Source organism: Chanodichthys erythropterus, chromosome 12 (assembly GCF_024489055.1).
Source record: "Chanodichthys erythropterus isolate Z2021 chromosome 12, ASM2448905v1, whole genome shotgun sequence".
NCBI classification, from domain to species: Eukaryota; Metazoa; Chordata; class Actinopteri; order Cypriniformes; family Xenocyprididae; genus Chanodichthys; species Chanodichthys erythropterus.
In genome coordinates this window covers 46,161,876-46,176,632 of record NC_090232.1, presented here as the reverse complement: position 1 = coordinate 46,176,632, position 14,757 = coordinate 46,161,876, and the positions used below count along the sequence as shown (strand labels likewise).

The following is a 14,757-nucleotide window of genomic DNA, read 5'->3' as shown; positions in this document are numbered from 1 at the left end:
TTTAATAAACTTGCAAAACACATTTTTCTATCATTTGCAGAAAGAAGCGGAGACTATGACATTTAACATCCAAAAACATTGATTAAACATAGGGACTTTTTCATTTCCTGAAGATGATGATGTTGTCCTCAGTGTTGTTTGAGTCCAGGGCAAAGACATCTGAAGAACTTCCTGTACTGCTGTCTGATCTGTACAAGAATGAGACGAGAGGAGCTGAGTGACTTCATGACATCAATTTAACCTCTGAAACTCATCAACCACAATGTAATTATAATAAACAGGTAAGAAAATGTGTTTTAAGAGGCTCTCTGAAGTAAACACTGATACTTTTCTTCCATATACTGTCTTTGGAGAGAGTGAAATGGTTTTCTTATGGAGCAGGATGATAAAATGGCTGAACTAATTACAGAGGACAAAATAGGAGGAAAAAAAAAAAAGTGAGAATGCCGGGCCTAAAAGTTTTAAGTAGTTTTAAAAGCTTGGAGTTTGAAAGGATTAATGTCATGTACAGACAGAAAGACAGATCAAATGCATACTTATATTAGAATTTCTGACAGTTGGAGTTTGAATAGTTTTGGCTAATTTGAACATTCCATCACAAGAAAGAAATGGAAGAGAAGTAACAGATTAAACAATGCAATGTTAAATGTGATGCAATGACTTTACCAATCAGTCCTTTAATTAGAAGGCAAGATTTATTCTGCTAGATTGCACACTGCAATTTCATAGTATTATGAGTGCACTGTGTGATAGAGACCCTAGCAGTCACAAGGAGAATCACACCAAGATGTAAATGTTGCCATCCAAAAAGATATTTATTAAAGTGTAAGTGCACTCAAAAAAACACCATTGTTTCTGGTTCAAATGTGATTGCTTCATGTTAAACTGATTTAAAAAGGTTACTCTTTAACTCAACTTGATGTTTTCATTTTGAAATAGCATGTTTAAATCAAGTAACCCAATCAAACAGGACTTTCACTTCCCATCATGCTTTGCAAAGGGATTGAATTAGGATAGTAAATGTTGATTAAATAAAGTGTTTTTGTAAGCATTATGTCACAATATGTCACAGGATTAAACAGGAAGCATTAATTGTATGATTATTTGAATGCCAATTTAAATGAAAACCATTAAAGTTAAACTAAAACCAGGTTTCCCCAGAGTGTGTATGTGAAGTTTTAGCTCAAAATACCCCACATATCCTTTTTAATAGCATGTAAAATTTGTCACAGTTTGAGGGTGAGCAAAAACACTCAGTTTTTGTGTGTGTCCCTTTAAATGCAAATGAGCAGCTGCTGTCAAGAAGAGGGCGGAGTTTCAAGAGCTCCTGTTAGCAGTGCCGATTACCTCATGCAGACTTACATAAATGTCAGAAACTGTTCAGCCTTTTATGTTCAAAACGTAGTCAGACAATGATGGAGAGACTCAAGAAGAAGTGACAACATGTAGAATGCAACAGGACGTTTCTGAATGGTTAGTTGATGAATTCATGTAGCTGATGTGGAGTTAACTATCTTAAAGTTATTGATTGCATATTCATGATAATCAATAAATCGCTTGTGTGGGAACTGTTGTAAGATCCTACAGAGCCAGAGAATATATGCTGCATGAAGATAGAACAGGTATAGTTTAATTTATTTACAGTTATAACTCATCATGTTGTTATCTTGCTTTTATGACATGCTATTGCATTTGTGATAAGTACTTTATTGCAATAACATGGCCTCACCCCTTTGTTGCGTGTTGCTCAGGGGTGGGGTTTATGTAAATTTTATCAAATTTTTATCAGTTTTACTAGTAGTCCACTTTGGGTATAATACAGGGATGGACAACTCTGGTCCTGGAGGGCCAGTGTCCAGCAGAGTTTAGCTCCAACCCTAATCAAACACACCTGAACCAGCTAATCAAGGTCTTTAGGATTAGTAGAAAGTTATAGGCAAGTGAGTTTTTATCAGGGATGGAGATAAACTCTGCAGGACACTGGCCCTCCAGGACCGGAGTTGTCCATCCCTGGTATAATATGTCACAGTTTACTTTATTTTGCTATCTTCACTTACATAAATGAACTATAGTGTGCTGCACCCACTAGGGGAAAAAAATATATAAAAAGATATATCTAGTGTCTGAATAATTTTTGGTTTGACTGTAAGTCTTTGATGATGGTAAACTGAGTGATGTCTGACCTCATTATTGAGGACACAATAGACCAGGAAGATGAAGGTTCCCTGCTGGGAGTTCAAGATCAGGAATAGGATCTCCAGCTCCTTCCTGCCATTAGTGAAGAAACCCAGAATCCAGGAGCAACCAAGAACCACAAACTGAGACAGTGTTTTAAATACCATAATCCTGCAGAGAAACAGAGAGAGTTAATGTCTTTATTTATTATATATTTTCTGCAGGGTTTAAATCTGAATGTTTGTTACTTGGTTTGTTTCATCTGTGAAACTTCAGCATTCAGATTTTTGAGAGCTGAGTTCAGACTGATGAAGATTTTGATGAAGAGAATCATGTTTAACTGAAAGTAGAAAAAGAAGAATTATTATTATTATTTTCCCTTTAATAAATTAAAATGACGAGAATTAAGAAACGTGCTTACTGCTAGTATGACACAAACAGGACCCAGAAAACTCCAGATAAAACCTTTATCCATTTTAATCCAGCAGCTGTTTAGAGGAAAAGACAGTATAATAACTGAATGAATTTATCAAAAATACTATTTCAGATACTATTGAAATTTTAAAGATTTTAATCTTTTCATTGACTCTGATACCCCTGTCAACTATTTGATCTCATAGTGATCTCCCCAAGAGCTCCCAGGATAGTCATGATGTGGTCACAATGTGAAGTCACAGTGAGCTAAAAGTGTAACCTCACAGTGTCTCACTGTGTGCTCATACTATGGTCACAATGTGAGGACTAGGTACCCAGCATGCATTGCAGAATGAAGCTTTTTGATTGTTAGTATTGTTGAGAGGGACAGGCTGATTCTTGATGTCGTCTGCTCTCCAATCGCTCTCACGGTACTTTGATGTCATATGCTGATCAGTCTGCACAGCGCTGATGCATCTCGAGCAAGCCTTGTATGAGAATGGTGTGATGTCACTGTGATCATCACATGATCTCATGTGTTGACTGAGACAGCTTATGCAAAAGTTGTATTTGTATTTAACAGCACAAATGTCAGAAAAGCCCCAAGCTGCTTTATTTCTTTCTAATCAAATTAACTTAAAATAACAGCAACTCACTGTTCGCTGCCGTAGCCTTCAGGAAGCAGCCCGACAGACACTCCCACTACAACCAGAGCAACCATATATCCAATCACACACAGGAATCCACTGCTAAGCACCTCCCTCTTTTTGGAGCTGATCTGTGATAGGTTCTTGACACAGATGAAGAGCAGCACAGCTTCAATGAACATCCACACAAAGCCAGAGAGAAAGAGGAAGTGCAGCACACCTGATATCGCGACACACGACACCTGGAGACCAAGAGAGACGGTTGTGATGATTCTCAGTGAGGCTGTGCTGAGCTGTAGGGCTCCTTCATCATTCTCACCTGATGACGGCGTATGAGGCTCAGGAACTGTTGTGTGAGCAGGAACAGAAGGTGAGCCAGCAGAAGACTGATGCAGATGTTGATTCGAGCCACATTATTCACTCCAGGACTCCACTGACAAAGGGCAAAGGTCAACAGGGACAAACTGAAGAACACCAGCCCCACGATCACACACACCAAATTCAACTGATCCAGCAGTGGGTCGCTCTGAGAAAACATGTCAGAGTACATGAGTGCCAAATCTGTGCTGTTCTTCAGTGGTCACTATAAATGCTCTCGTACCTCTGGTGGTCTGCTGGTTTGCATGATGAGAGCGAATGTCGACAGATGGACACAGGAACACACAGTGTAGCTGCTGTTGGTCTCTAAAACAGAACAACCATCTACAATCCACTCGCTGATATTCCAGTACACACAGGACAGAGAACCGCTGGGGTTGAACTCCTGCAAAAAGAAGAAAGAACATGAAGAAAATATTACAAGACTGAATATTAGATGTTTTCAGATGTTCATCAGTTCTCAGGTTGGACAGAAACACATTTCAGTCTCTCACTCTGATGTGTTTGAGGGTGAAGTTGACTGGTTTGGTGAGTTTAGTGTTGGTGGTTTTGGGAAGAGTAGCTGAGATCACAGTGGACATCATGGTTTTAATCGTGTCATTTGATGTGTTGAAGAAGTCGGGCTTCAGTAGATTCTCCATTGTGTTGAAGCTCATGAAAGCCACAGCAGCTGATCCTGTGTGACAGAAACAGAAGCTTACATGAAATGCTATGTTAAAATAACAACAATCTTTTTTGTTTTGTTTTTGTTTTTCCATGGATTATTCTTTAATCAAACTAAAACATTTCACATACTTGTTTCATTGTTGTTCTTGGCAATCCCAATGAGATCAATGTCCACGGAAGAATTTGTCGTGTCAAGTCGAGGGATTTTATCTAAGGTGACATTTGGTCCAACCATGAAGACTTCAACCTCTGATTAAAAACAAACAAGCAGTTGTGTGCTATATTGATTTATTTGCTTTTTTAAGTCAAATGAAGTAATTCACTTGATGATTATTCACTATTGTTGGGTTTTAATCTCAGTTTGGACCCTTCAGGTCGACTTTTATTTAATCTGCTGACTGATTAAATGCAAATGCCTCATCCGGTGGTCAAAGGTTAGATCTTACAGTATACTTTAATCTCACTTGTTTTGTTTCCAGACATAATTGATTATTACCATAAACTGCATTGACTGTTAAGTGTTAAGTAAATGTCTTTTAAATGTTGAGTGTTTTATGCTCAAGGCAGCAAATATTCACAAAACACATTGTAAGTGTTGCAAACCATGGAACAACCTGTCATTGAAGGATGAATTTGCACAAAAACACTGATTTTTGACATCAACAACAAAAGTTCCAGGCAGTGTTTTTTCCTTTATTTATTAAAACATTTATAAGTCTACACAATTTTATGCACTTGCGATCAAAATTATTGAAACTTCCCTGACCTGCTAGACATTCTTGTTTTGTGAAGAAAAATACTTCAACAAAACCATCTTTGAAAGTTTAATACACATTTGAGTGATTCTGAGAACGTAAAGTTGAGTAAGTTCAAATAAACATCCATATACAAAATCATTCAACCTCCAAAAGTCAAATTTTGTAGAGAATCCTTTACTCTTTGTAACCTCATATAAACATTGTCCTTAAGTGCTTTCAAGCTTCTGACACTCTCCACTGAAATCTTAGGTCATTCCTTGTGTGAAAAAGCTGCCAGCTCACTGATATTCTTTGGTATCTGTGCTGCCCCTGCTTTCTTTCTGTGTGATTTCTGTGAGATTGCAATGCAAAGTACCATGCAAAGTATGGTCTCGACCTACCGAGGAATTCCCCAGAGGAGATGATAGGCTGATATGGCCGCAACATAAACCTTCAAAGTTGAAGGGGATAAACCGTCCGAGAACTTGTCTTGGAGAAATTGTAGCACTAGGCTAACAGAGGAGTGGACAGGGTCCACATTACATTGTCTACACCAAGTAGAAAATTATTTTCATTTATATGCATACAGCTTCCTCGTGGAGGGAGCTCTGGAGTGGAGTATGGTCTCCACAACCTCAGTTGGGAGACCAGAATCTATGACCCTGGCCCTCTCAGAGGCCAGGCCCGCAGTCTCCATAGTTCTAAGCGAGGATGAAGTATCATGCCGCCCGCTTGAGACAGAAGGTCCTGTCTGAGGGGAAGCACCATCGGGGAGCCATCCAAGAGAGACACTAGGTCTGAAACCCATATTCGGATTGACCAGAACAGGGCTACCAATATTAGACTGACCCCTTCCTGGCGCACTTTCTATAGAACTCTTGGGAGCTTCTCAGGTCTGGGAGGATGCATTTTACTGCATGAAATACCTCCATCATTTCCAGCCAATTTATGTGCCAGGAACGCTTATGGTCCTCCCAGAGACCCTGAGCTGAGCGACCACTCATGATCGCCCCCCAGCCCGTGAGGGAGGCATCCGGCGTAAGCATTACGCGACGACAAGGAGCCCCCCAACACGAGTCCTTGGGACAGGAACCAAGGCTTTTTTCCATATAACCAGAGCATGAAGGCATTGCCGCGTGACCCTGATCGTGCAAAAATGATTTCCCCTCGGAGAAAACCCCTTGGTCCTGAGCCACCACTGTAAGGGTCTCATGTTCAGCAGGCCAAAAGGTATCATGTTGGATGCAGCTGCCATGATACCCAACAGTCTCTGTAACTGTTTCACAGTGAGTGACTGGCCTAGTTTCACCGCATTCACGGCACTGAGAATGGAACTCACACGAGCAGGAGACATATGTGCCTGCATCGTGGTGGAGTCCCAAACTACCCCTAAGTAGTTGGTATTTTGAGCCGGATCGAGCACACATTTCTTGATATTATGCCTCAGCCCTAGCCTCTTCATATGTGACAAAACAACATCTCAATGTTGAGCTGCTGGATGTTCGGTTTGAGCTATAATCGATATAGTTCAGTACGCGGATGCCCTGGAATCTTAATGGAGCCAGAGCTGCATCCACACACTTCGTAAACGTGCGGGGTGATAATGCTAAGCTGAAGGGAAGAACCCTGTACTGGTAAGCTTCGCCCCCCAAAACAAACCTGAGGAAATTCCTGTGTTGAGGATGGATGGATACATGAAAGTAAGCTTCTTTCAGGTCTATCGCCATAAACTAGTCCTCGGACTTGATCTGTGGGATAATCTGTTTGAGTGTTAGCATCTTGAACTTTAGCTTTTGCACAGATCGATTTAACATGCGTAAATCTATGATGGGATGCAACCCTCCATCCTTCTTTGGAACAATGAAGTATCAGCTGTAAACCCCTGACAGCTTGCTGGAAGGAGAAACCCTTTCTATAGCTCCTTCTTGCAAAAGCATCATAACCATGTTCCATTACCAGAGACTGCTCAGGGGCCACCACTGTGGGAAGGACCTCATTGAACCGGGGCGGGCGAGACCCGAATTTAATTTTGTAACCCTTTTCTATTGTGAGCAGCACCCATTTTGAAATATTTGGGAGAAGTTTCCATTCTGACAGAAAATTTACTAAGGGAACCAGTCTCTAAAGACTGGCCTCTGGTGTTTTTTGAGCACTTGACTCGGCGCCCTGAAGCAGCAAACCGGCAAGGAACAGTCGAATCAAGTGATGACAGGCCCTCCTCAGAGGGTCGGTGGAGACCGCTGTGCCCTGAAGCACAATGGGTGGCAAGGTTAGCAGAAGGGCCCCCTGAGGGTGCCGAAGAGGGGTGGGTACTGAGTATTTTAATACCTGATCCTCTCTGGAGGGGGCTGCCCTCCAATGTCCCGCGCCACTGGTGTCAGGACCTCTTCGATCCTGCTTGGTGATAATAACAGTTCGCAAGGGATTTTATGGAAAGAGAGAAAGGGAAACTCCCGTCTGCTCAGTTCCCTCCAAATATAAATACATATATATATATATATATATATATATATATATATATATATATATATATATATATATATATATATATTACGGACACGTAATCTATGCGCGGACTCGGCAAACACGAGATCTGAGCTGTATATTTTTACTTGCAGACTTAATCTACACGCTGCCTCAGCAAACGTGAGATCCAGGCCATATATGTCACGGTGCACACAAGAACAAGATGGTAAGATCCAAGTGCAGCGATGTTTATTACAGGAAACTCCAAGCATGTAATCCAGAGCACAGGCAAAGGTTAAACTCCACAAAAACAATCCAATACAGAAAGCCAGAGAAAACAAAAGTGCACGTAACAAAATACAACAAACCACAAACAAAGGCAGAAACAACAGAGACTAAATAGGCAGACACTAATGAAGAAACACAAAACAGCTGAGTGCAATGAATGGGATAATGAGTCCAGGGGTGAGTATGGGAATTGTAGTCCAAGGGGTGAAAACAAGAGTCCAGGATGGAGTGCCCTCTAGTGGCTGACTAGGGCACTCTCACTAGTGATCGTGACATTACCCCTCCTTAAAGGAGCGGCTACCAGACGCTCCACCAGAAAAAAAGAAAAACACAAAAACTCAGGAGGGAGGTGGACAGGAGGAGGATCAGGGGGAGGGATGGTGGGCCAGGACCAGAGCCTCCAACCGAAGGCCAGGGGGGAGCCGGTGGAACGGACCACGGGGGCTCTAAGAGGGTCGGGGTCCTGGCTGAATGCCAGGGCGGCACTGGAGGAACTGACCAGGCGGGTTCCCTGGGGTCTGGAGTCCTGGCTGGTTGCCAGGGCGGCACTGGAGGAACTGACCAGGCGGGTTCCAGCGGTTCCAACGGCCGGGGCAGTGGCAGCAGGGCAGGAAGCCTGGACGACGGTGGCAGGACAGACGGCTTGGTTGACGGCGGCAGAACAGAAGGCTTGGTTGACAGTGGCAGGGCAGACGACCTGGGCGGCGGCAGCAGGGCAGAAGGCTTGGATGGCGGCGGCAGGGCCGAAGGCTTGGACGGCGGGGGCAGGCCTGACCAAGGGTGCTCTGTGGCCGTATCAGGGAGAGCGGGCAGCTCGGTAACGGTCTCCGTGGCCGTATCAGGGAGAGCGGGCAGCTCGGTAACGGTCTCCGTGGCCGTATCAGGGAGAGCGGAGGACTCAGGGAAGGCAGCGGGCTCAGACTGGAACCGCTCAGGGACGGCAACGTGTTCAGGCTGGGGCTGCTCTGGGACGGCAGCGTGCTCAGGCTGGGGCTGCTCCGGCGCCGGCGCCGGCAGGGCAAGGCGCTTCGGTGGCGCCGGCAGGGCAAGGCGCTTGGAGAACCAACGAACAATCTCTAGAGTGGTCTCCAGGCCTTGTAGGACGGAGGAAGCCCTTTTCCTCCTTCTCCTCCGCTTATGAGGGTGAGGCGGTGGCTCACCCAAAATGGACTCACTGGCTGGAGCGGCCTCTGTAGTGGACTCACTGGCTGGAGCGGATTCCCTGGCTGGAACGGGCTCTGTAGTGGACTCACTGGCTGAAGTGGGCTCTGTAGTGGACTCACTGGCTGGAGTGTACTCACTGACTGGAGCGGGCTCTGGAGTGGACTCACTGACTGGAGCGGGCTCTGGAGTGGACTCACTGACTGGAGCGGGCTCTGGAGTGGACTCACTGACTGGAGTGTACTCACTGACTGGAACGGGCTCTGGAGTGGACTCACTGACTGGAGTGGGCTCTGGAGTGGACTCACTGACTAGAGTGGACTCACTGACTGGAACGGGCTCTGGAGTGGACTCACTGACTGGAACGGGCTCTGGAGTGGACTTACTGACTGGAGCGGGCTCTGGAGTGGACTCACTGACTGGAGCGGGCTCTGGAGTGGACTCACTGACTGGAGCGGGCTCTGGAGTGGACTCACTGACTGGAGCGGGCTCTGGGAAAGCCTCCAGACCTTGAGGGATGACTATAGCCTTCCTCCTCCTCCTCCTTTTACGAGTGTGAAGCGGAGACTCAGTGCCAACCTCCTCTGAGGCCTCAGGAGCGGATTCACGGGCTGGGACGCACTCATGGGCTGGAGCAGGCCTTGAAAAGGACACACGGGCTGGAGCGGACTTACGGACTGGAGTGGAGTCACGGGCTGGAGCGGGCTCTGGAGTGGACACCCGGGCTGGAGTGGCCTCACGGGCTGGAGCGGGTGCTGGAGGTAGTCGAATCGGCCCATTCCCACGCAGATGCAGGTAATTGGAGAAATTCCAAAAGTTTAACCCCTTTACCAGCTCCATCTCCCACTGCGGCAGAGGTTTATCCAGGCATCCATTGAATATGTCCTTAAGGACCACATCGGGGAGACCATACCCCTCCGCCCGCGACCAGAACTTCTGGACGAATGCCCGCACTCCCATTCTCCTCTGACGAAGAGTCGACAACAGGGCCTGAGCCTCCTCAGCCCCCACTGATGACCGGAGTCTCCTGCTGCTGGATCCTTGCATAGCAGTGGTTTGTTCTGTCACGGTGCACACAAGAACAAGATGGTAAGATCCAAGTGCAGCGATGTTTATTACAGGAAACTCCAAGCATGTAATCCAGAGCACAGGCAAAGGTTAAACTCCACAAAAACAGTCCAATACAGAAAGCCAGAGAAAACAAAAGTGCACGTAACAAAATACAACAAACCACAAACAAAGGCAGAAACAACAGAGACTAAATAGGCAGACACTAATGAAGAAACACAAAACAGCTGAGTGCAATGAATGGGATAATGAGTCCAGGGGTGAGTATGGGAATTGTAGTCCAAGGGGTGAAAACAAGAGTCCAGGATGGAGTGCCCTCTAGTGGCTGACTAGGGCACTCTCACTAGTGATCGTGACAATATATTCTTTATTGAAGACACAATCCACACGCTGCCTCGGCAAGCGCGTGATACAAGCCTTGCGTTAGACTTTTATTCCCTCAAGAATAAAACCAACAGGAGTGGAGCTAAAAAACTCCCGCTAGTGCATACTTCTCTTCGGGACATTTTTATGAATGAACACTATCAGCTGTGAGCTGATGTGCATGCTCCACTCCCAGCAAACAACACATAAATCATGTGTATCCCCACTCGCTTTGTAGTGTAGCACAGGGAGGAACGTGATTCAGACTGCTGTTCACTATTGATTTGTCTTGATTTTGAAACACAAAATGTGTGTGAGGTGGCGAGTCCTCAGATCAATATCACAACATCCACCTCCTCAGAGCTGGACATGTGAAGTACCGGTGCCTCAACCCGCGGGAAGAAACCGCAGAGCATGCTTCCACCTGGGAAAAGGCACTGAACCTGACAGGTAAGGGCAGAGAAAGGGCAGCGCCCGTCTCTAACCCCTCTGTCAGATCCATTTGTGAACCCCACGAATGGAGCCGCCGCTCTGCTTCAGCAGAAGCGGGACCCGATACGTAGGGAACACTGGCCGCAGCACCATCTTTCTCTTTATCAAGAGTGCCTGGCGTGATTTCAGTGTCCTGAGAGTGAGTTTTTCACAGTGCACACAGACAGCTCCCTCGAGAGCTTCCTAGGCATGCTCAACTCCCATTCAACTGCTGTTTTTCGCCATAATACATGTCATATATATATGGAGTGGTGTGAGATACTCTTGTCCTCAGACGAAGAGATTGTGACTTGTTTATAAGTAATAAGACAGACAACACCGAATAAGACACACAATAACACAGAGCGCTTCCTGAAGACAACAGAAGCTAGCGTTTTTTGTTCTGGGTACGCTTTATAGTTTCCTGGTCCGTGACGTTACCCATTTCTGACGTCTCGTCACGTTATTGGTTAGATTTCACGAGTGCTTCACGACGCAATCACACAGAGGCGTTCCCATTGTGTATCGACGCAGCGTCGACAGTTCCCATGAAAGGGAACTAAAGGTAGTTAAAGAAGACCTTTTTCTCCTCCTCCTTCTAGATCATCTCGGGGCTAGGCCGTTCCTCGCCGTGATGCATCTACTCTTTCATCATCATCATCATCATCCTCATCAGCAGCAAGCCCTTCCATCCCTTCTGTTAAGAAATGGTCTGTCACCACACTCAGGCAACTGCTATCCAATGCAGATACCCATTTCTCCCAGAGGAATTCAAAAGTGCAACTTCACGATCTGCTCATGCGCTCTTACCAAAACTCTCTGCTTCCTCTAGCACCACAGAAGTTTTGAAGCAAACAGCAGCACGATCCATATGTTTTCCCTCCAACCCGCCTCAGTTTCAGCCCATAGTCCTGGCTGCCGCTTCCTCATCCGCCGCTCATTCCAGCCGGCAGTCTATCGCGGCCACACACAATAGTTCCATGACCTCTCCGACTATGACTGTCACCTTTCCTCCTCCCAGATTCTCTCACAACTTCCTCTGTCCACGCTTCCAATATTTCTCTTCTTCCTGTCTTTCAAAATGGCACAGCTTTTTTCTAATTTGTATAGGGAAAAAGTTAATTTATGACTATCATCATTTAAAGAGAAAAATACCGGCGAAATTCACTATTCAACTGCTGGAAATCCAGGATTTTCTTATTTGAAAAATATTCAAATGAACCCCTAGGGTTAAGAATTGGGTTACATTACACTTGTGTCTTCCTTGTGTTAATAATACAGTAAGAGGCTCTACAAGTTAACCATATCACACAAATCCTTCAAATTGTTCAGATGATGAACTTCCTACAATTTTCATAATTGTAATTTAGTCAACAATCTTCAATGATTATTCTTTATTGTCAAGGTGAGTGTCCTTGACTGGTGTCCCAAAATATTGGAAAGAATCATCTGCCTTAATATTAATACAAAATACTCATATTAATATTTAAGACCATAAATAACTAAATTTGTGGTGCCCTCATGTGAGGCTGGTCAAAAAATTACAGGAAATATATTTTCTTTTTGTAAGGCCTAACCCTAACCCTAACCCTAACTAAGCCTAACCGTAACTTCAGCACATGCATGAGCTAAATTCATACTTGTCACAACTAAAGCTAATTAGGTGTTGTTACTAAGTTCCTAAAGGCTTAATTGTGTTTTAACACAATTTAGTATCCTATGCAAACTCATTATCATCAATAATAACTGTTTCTCCACTCACCTACAGTGGCAAGAGTAAAACTGACACTATCATGTGTGTCTGTTGCCTTCACCAATGTAGAGATGAGTTTCTCGCTGGTTTTTAACACATGGTTTCCATAAAAGACTAGTTTAGCTGGGTTGCCTGATGATGATGATGACTCTAAAATCTTCTCTGAAGTGTTGAAGGCCATAGTCAAAATGTTGGTCACAGTCTAGTTTATTGATCAGATTGATAAAGTTACTGTACATGTAAATGTCAAGAGAGCCAATAAGACAGAATTGTTATGTCAATCATTATCTAACTGACTCAGATTTGATAATTGTATCATGTTTCACTTGAAGACTTACATCCAAAGGAAGCACTTGAGCTGTAATGTTCTCGAGCTGATCAAGAAGATTTTGAAAACATCCTCCAGAAGTCTGACTCTGAAATCACATTTGAATTATATATATATATATATATATATAATTTATAAAATCTGTGGAAGGCGTACGACCATAAAATGTTCATACAACCATTATATCATTATTACTGTCAACATTTTTACATTCCCTCACGCACCCTGTTCGCGCAGACATCATGCGTCATCAGCGCATTTCAGACATAGCATTTCATTACCGCAACCAAACAGCAAACACCTTTTACAGTTCCTACCGAATGAAAACAAGCTTATCCTGCCTTCACGCCATACCTACTGTAATTAATAGATGGCAACCTGTGACTTTCTATCCAGACCTGTTCACGTCCTCGGACTCGGAGTTATGTGTATCCACGTCAACAGTATCACGACCGAAATTAATCTGCAGCAGTCAGGTACAAGCTCACTAAGTTTTTTTTTTTTTTTTTTTTTTTAAACGTTCATTATTATTGTAATGATGTGCTTTGAGACATGAGGTAGTTTAAAACCATCTCTTGTGATGCTTTGTCGATAGCATTTGTGTGTGTGTTTGTGCGTTCATGTGTTTGGGTGGAGGCATGGCTTTGGACGATGATTTGCAGGGAAGGTGGGATTTGATTCTTTAAATGCTAGTAGACTAACATTAGCATTTCCTAGATCACCTACTGCAACTAGCAAACAAATTTTAGTTTATGCACAAAACCCTGAAGAATAGATTAAAAAAATCACATTATTATATTGTTAAATATCCACAATACACATCTTATGTCTTATTTTATCTATGGAGTATTATTGTTATAATCTGTGAATTCAACTCTAAAATTTCAATTTCAGAAACACAACTTACGAAGCATCCTTCCTGCAGCATTATATTTATACCTGTAAAGACAGAAATCAACATGAAGTCAACAATACAATAGAACAACAAACTAAAAAACTGTCATTTGGGGCATCTAAAAATTTAATATGAAACAAAACAAAAACAAAAACAAACAAAAAACACATGAAACTAAAATCTAAAGGGGACTCAATCTACTCACAGTCTGTTAAGAATTTGTGAACAAGCTTACCATCATATTCAAAATGTGTTGCCCATGCAACCATATGGACACACACACACACACACACCTGTTCAATTCTACAGATCCACAAACATTCAGCCAGAGCACAATCCAACAAAGGAAACATCAGACTACATGTCACGGAACAGAAGAGTGCAGACATGTAAGTATAAACAGTTTATTTAACAAGTTAATGGAAACACAGGAACACATTTTGGTTTATCCTGGGGTTGACACTGAGCTCAGGGAGCAAATTGCTGCTGATGGTTTTCTCAAAAGGCTACGCAACCAAAAAGTGGCATACAAGGTTATGAACAGTGACCCTATATCACTGGATGAGGCGCAACAGCTAGTATCATCTTGTGAGCACAACTTTAAAGCCACACTCAGATGAGATTTCGATCAGAGGGGGAGGACACGCTGATCAAAACTTGGACTCTGATTAGGAGCCACAGGCAGTGCAGTCACGAAGAGTGCAGTCACAGGGCTATGTTACACAGCACCAGTTGCAAACACTCATTGATAAATTTGATAAGCTTCAACTAGCCATAGACCGTCTGCCTCCTCCCTCGTCTGTTCCTCTTCCTTCTACTGTAAGACCCACCCAACAAATAAATTGCAGAATGGCAGTCCAGTCAGAAAGGGGACATGCAGCTCAGACCTCTTTCAAGTCAAACGGATACAGACAGCCAAATACCAGCCCCACCAGAGCTTCTAGCGG

The 14,757-nt window shown here is 43.8% G+C and overlaps 1 protein-coding gene across 1 annotated transcript; it reads right to left on the bottom strand.

The window, feature by feature from the left end:
- Positions 1 to 128: 128 nt before the first annotated feature.
- LOC137032396 (adhesion G protein-coupled receptor E3-like) lies at positions 129 to 14,079 on the bottom strand. The gene is made up of 13 exons (XM_067404152.1): positions 14,046 to 14,079; positions 13,823 to 13,854; positions 12,926 to 13,003; positions 12,597 to 12,789; positions 4,410 to 4,529; positions 4,109 to 4,284; positions 3,838 to 3,999; positions 3,556 to 3,762; positions 3,246 to 3,478; positions 2,597 to 2,663; positions 2,424 to 2,515; positions 2,184 to 2,346; positions 129 to 188 (listed from the first exon to the last, which is right to left on the bottom strand). Exons 1-13 carry the CDS (start codon positions 14,077 to 14,079, stop codon positions 129 to 131), a joined length of 1,617 nt encoding a protein of 538 aa, XP_067260253.1.
- Positions 14,080 to 14,757: the final 678 nt, after the last annotated feature.

Excerpts from the sequence above, each read along its gene's own strand:
- LOC137032396 (XM_067404152.1), bottom strand. The coding sequence starts at position 14,079 with ATGGTTGCATGGGCAACACATTTTGAATATGATG. Across the intron at positions 4,530-12,596 it reads TTTTACTCTTGCCACTGTAG|AGGTTGAAGTCTTCATGGTT; the intron begins GTGAGTGGAGAA and ends GTTTTTAATCAG. Across the intron at positions 189-2,183 it reads ATTGTGTCCTCAATAATGAG|ATCAGACAGCAGTACAGGAA; the intron begins GTCAGACATCAC and ends ATTCTTGTACAG.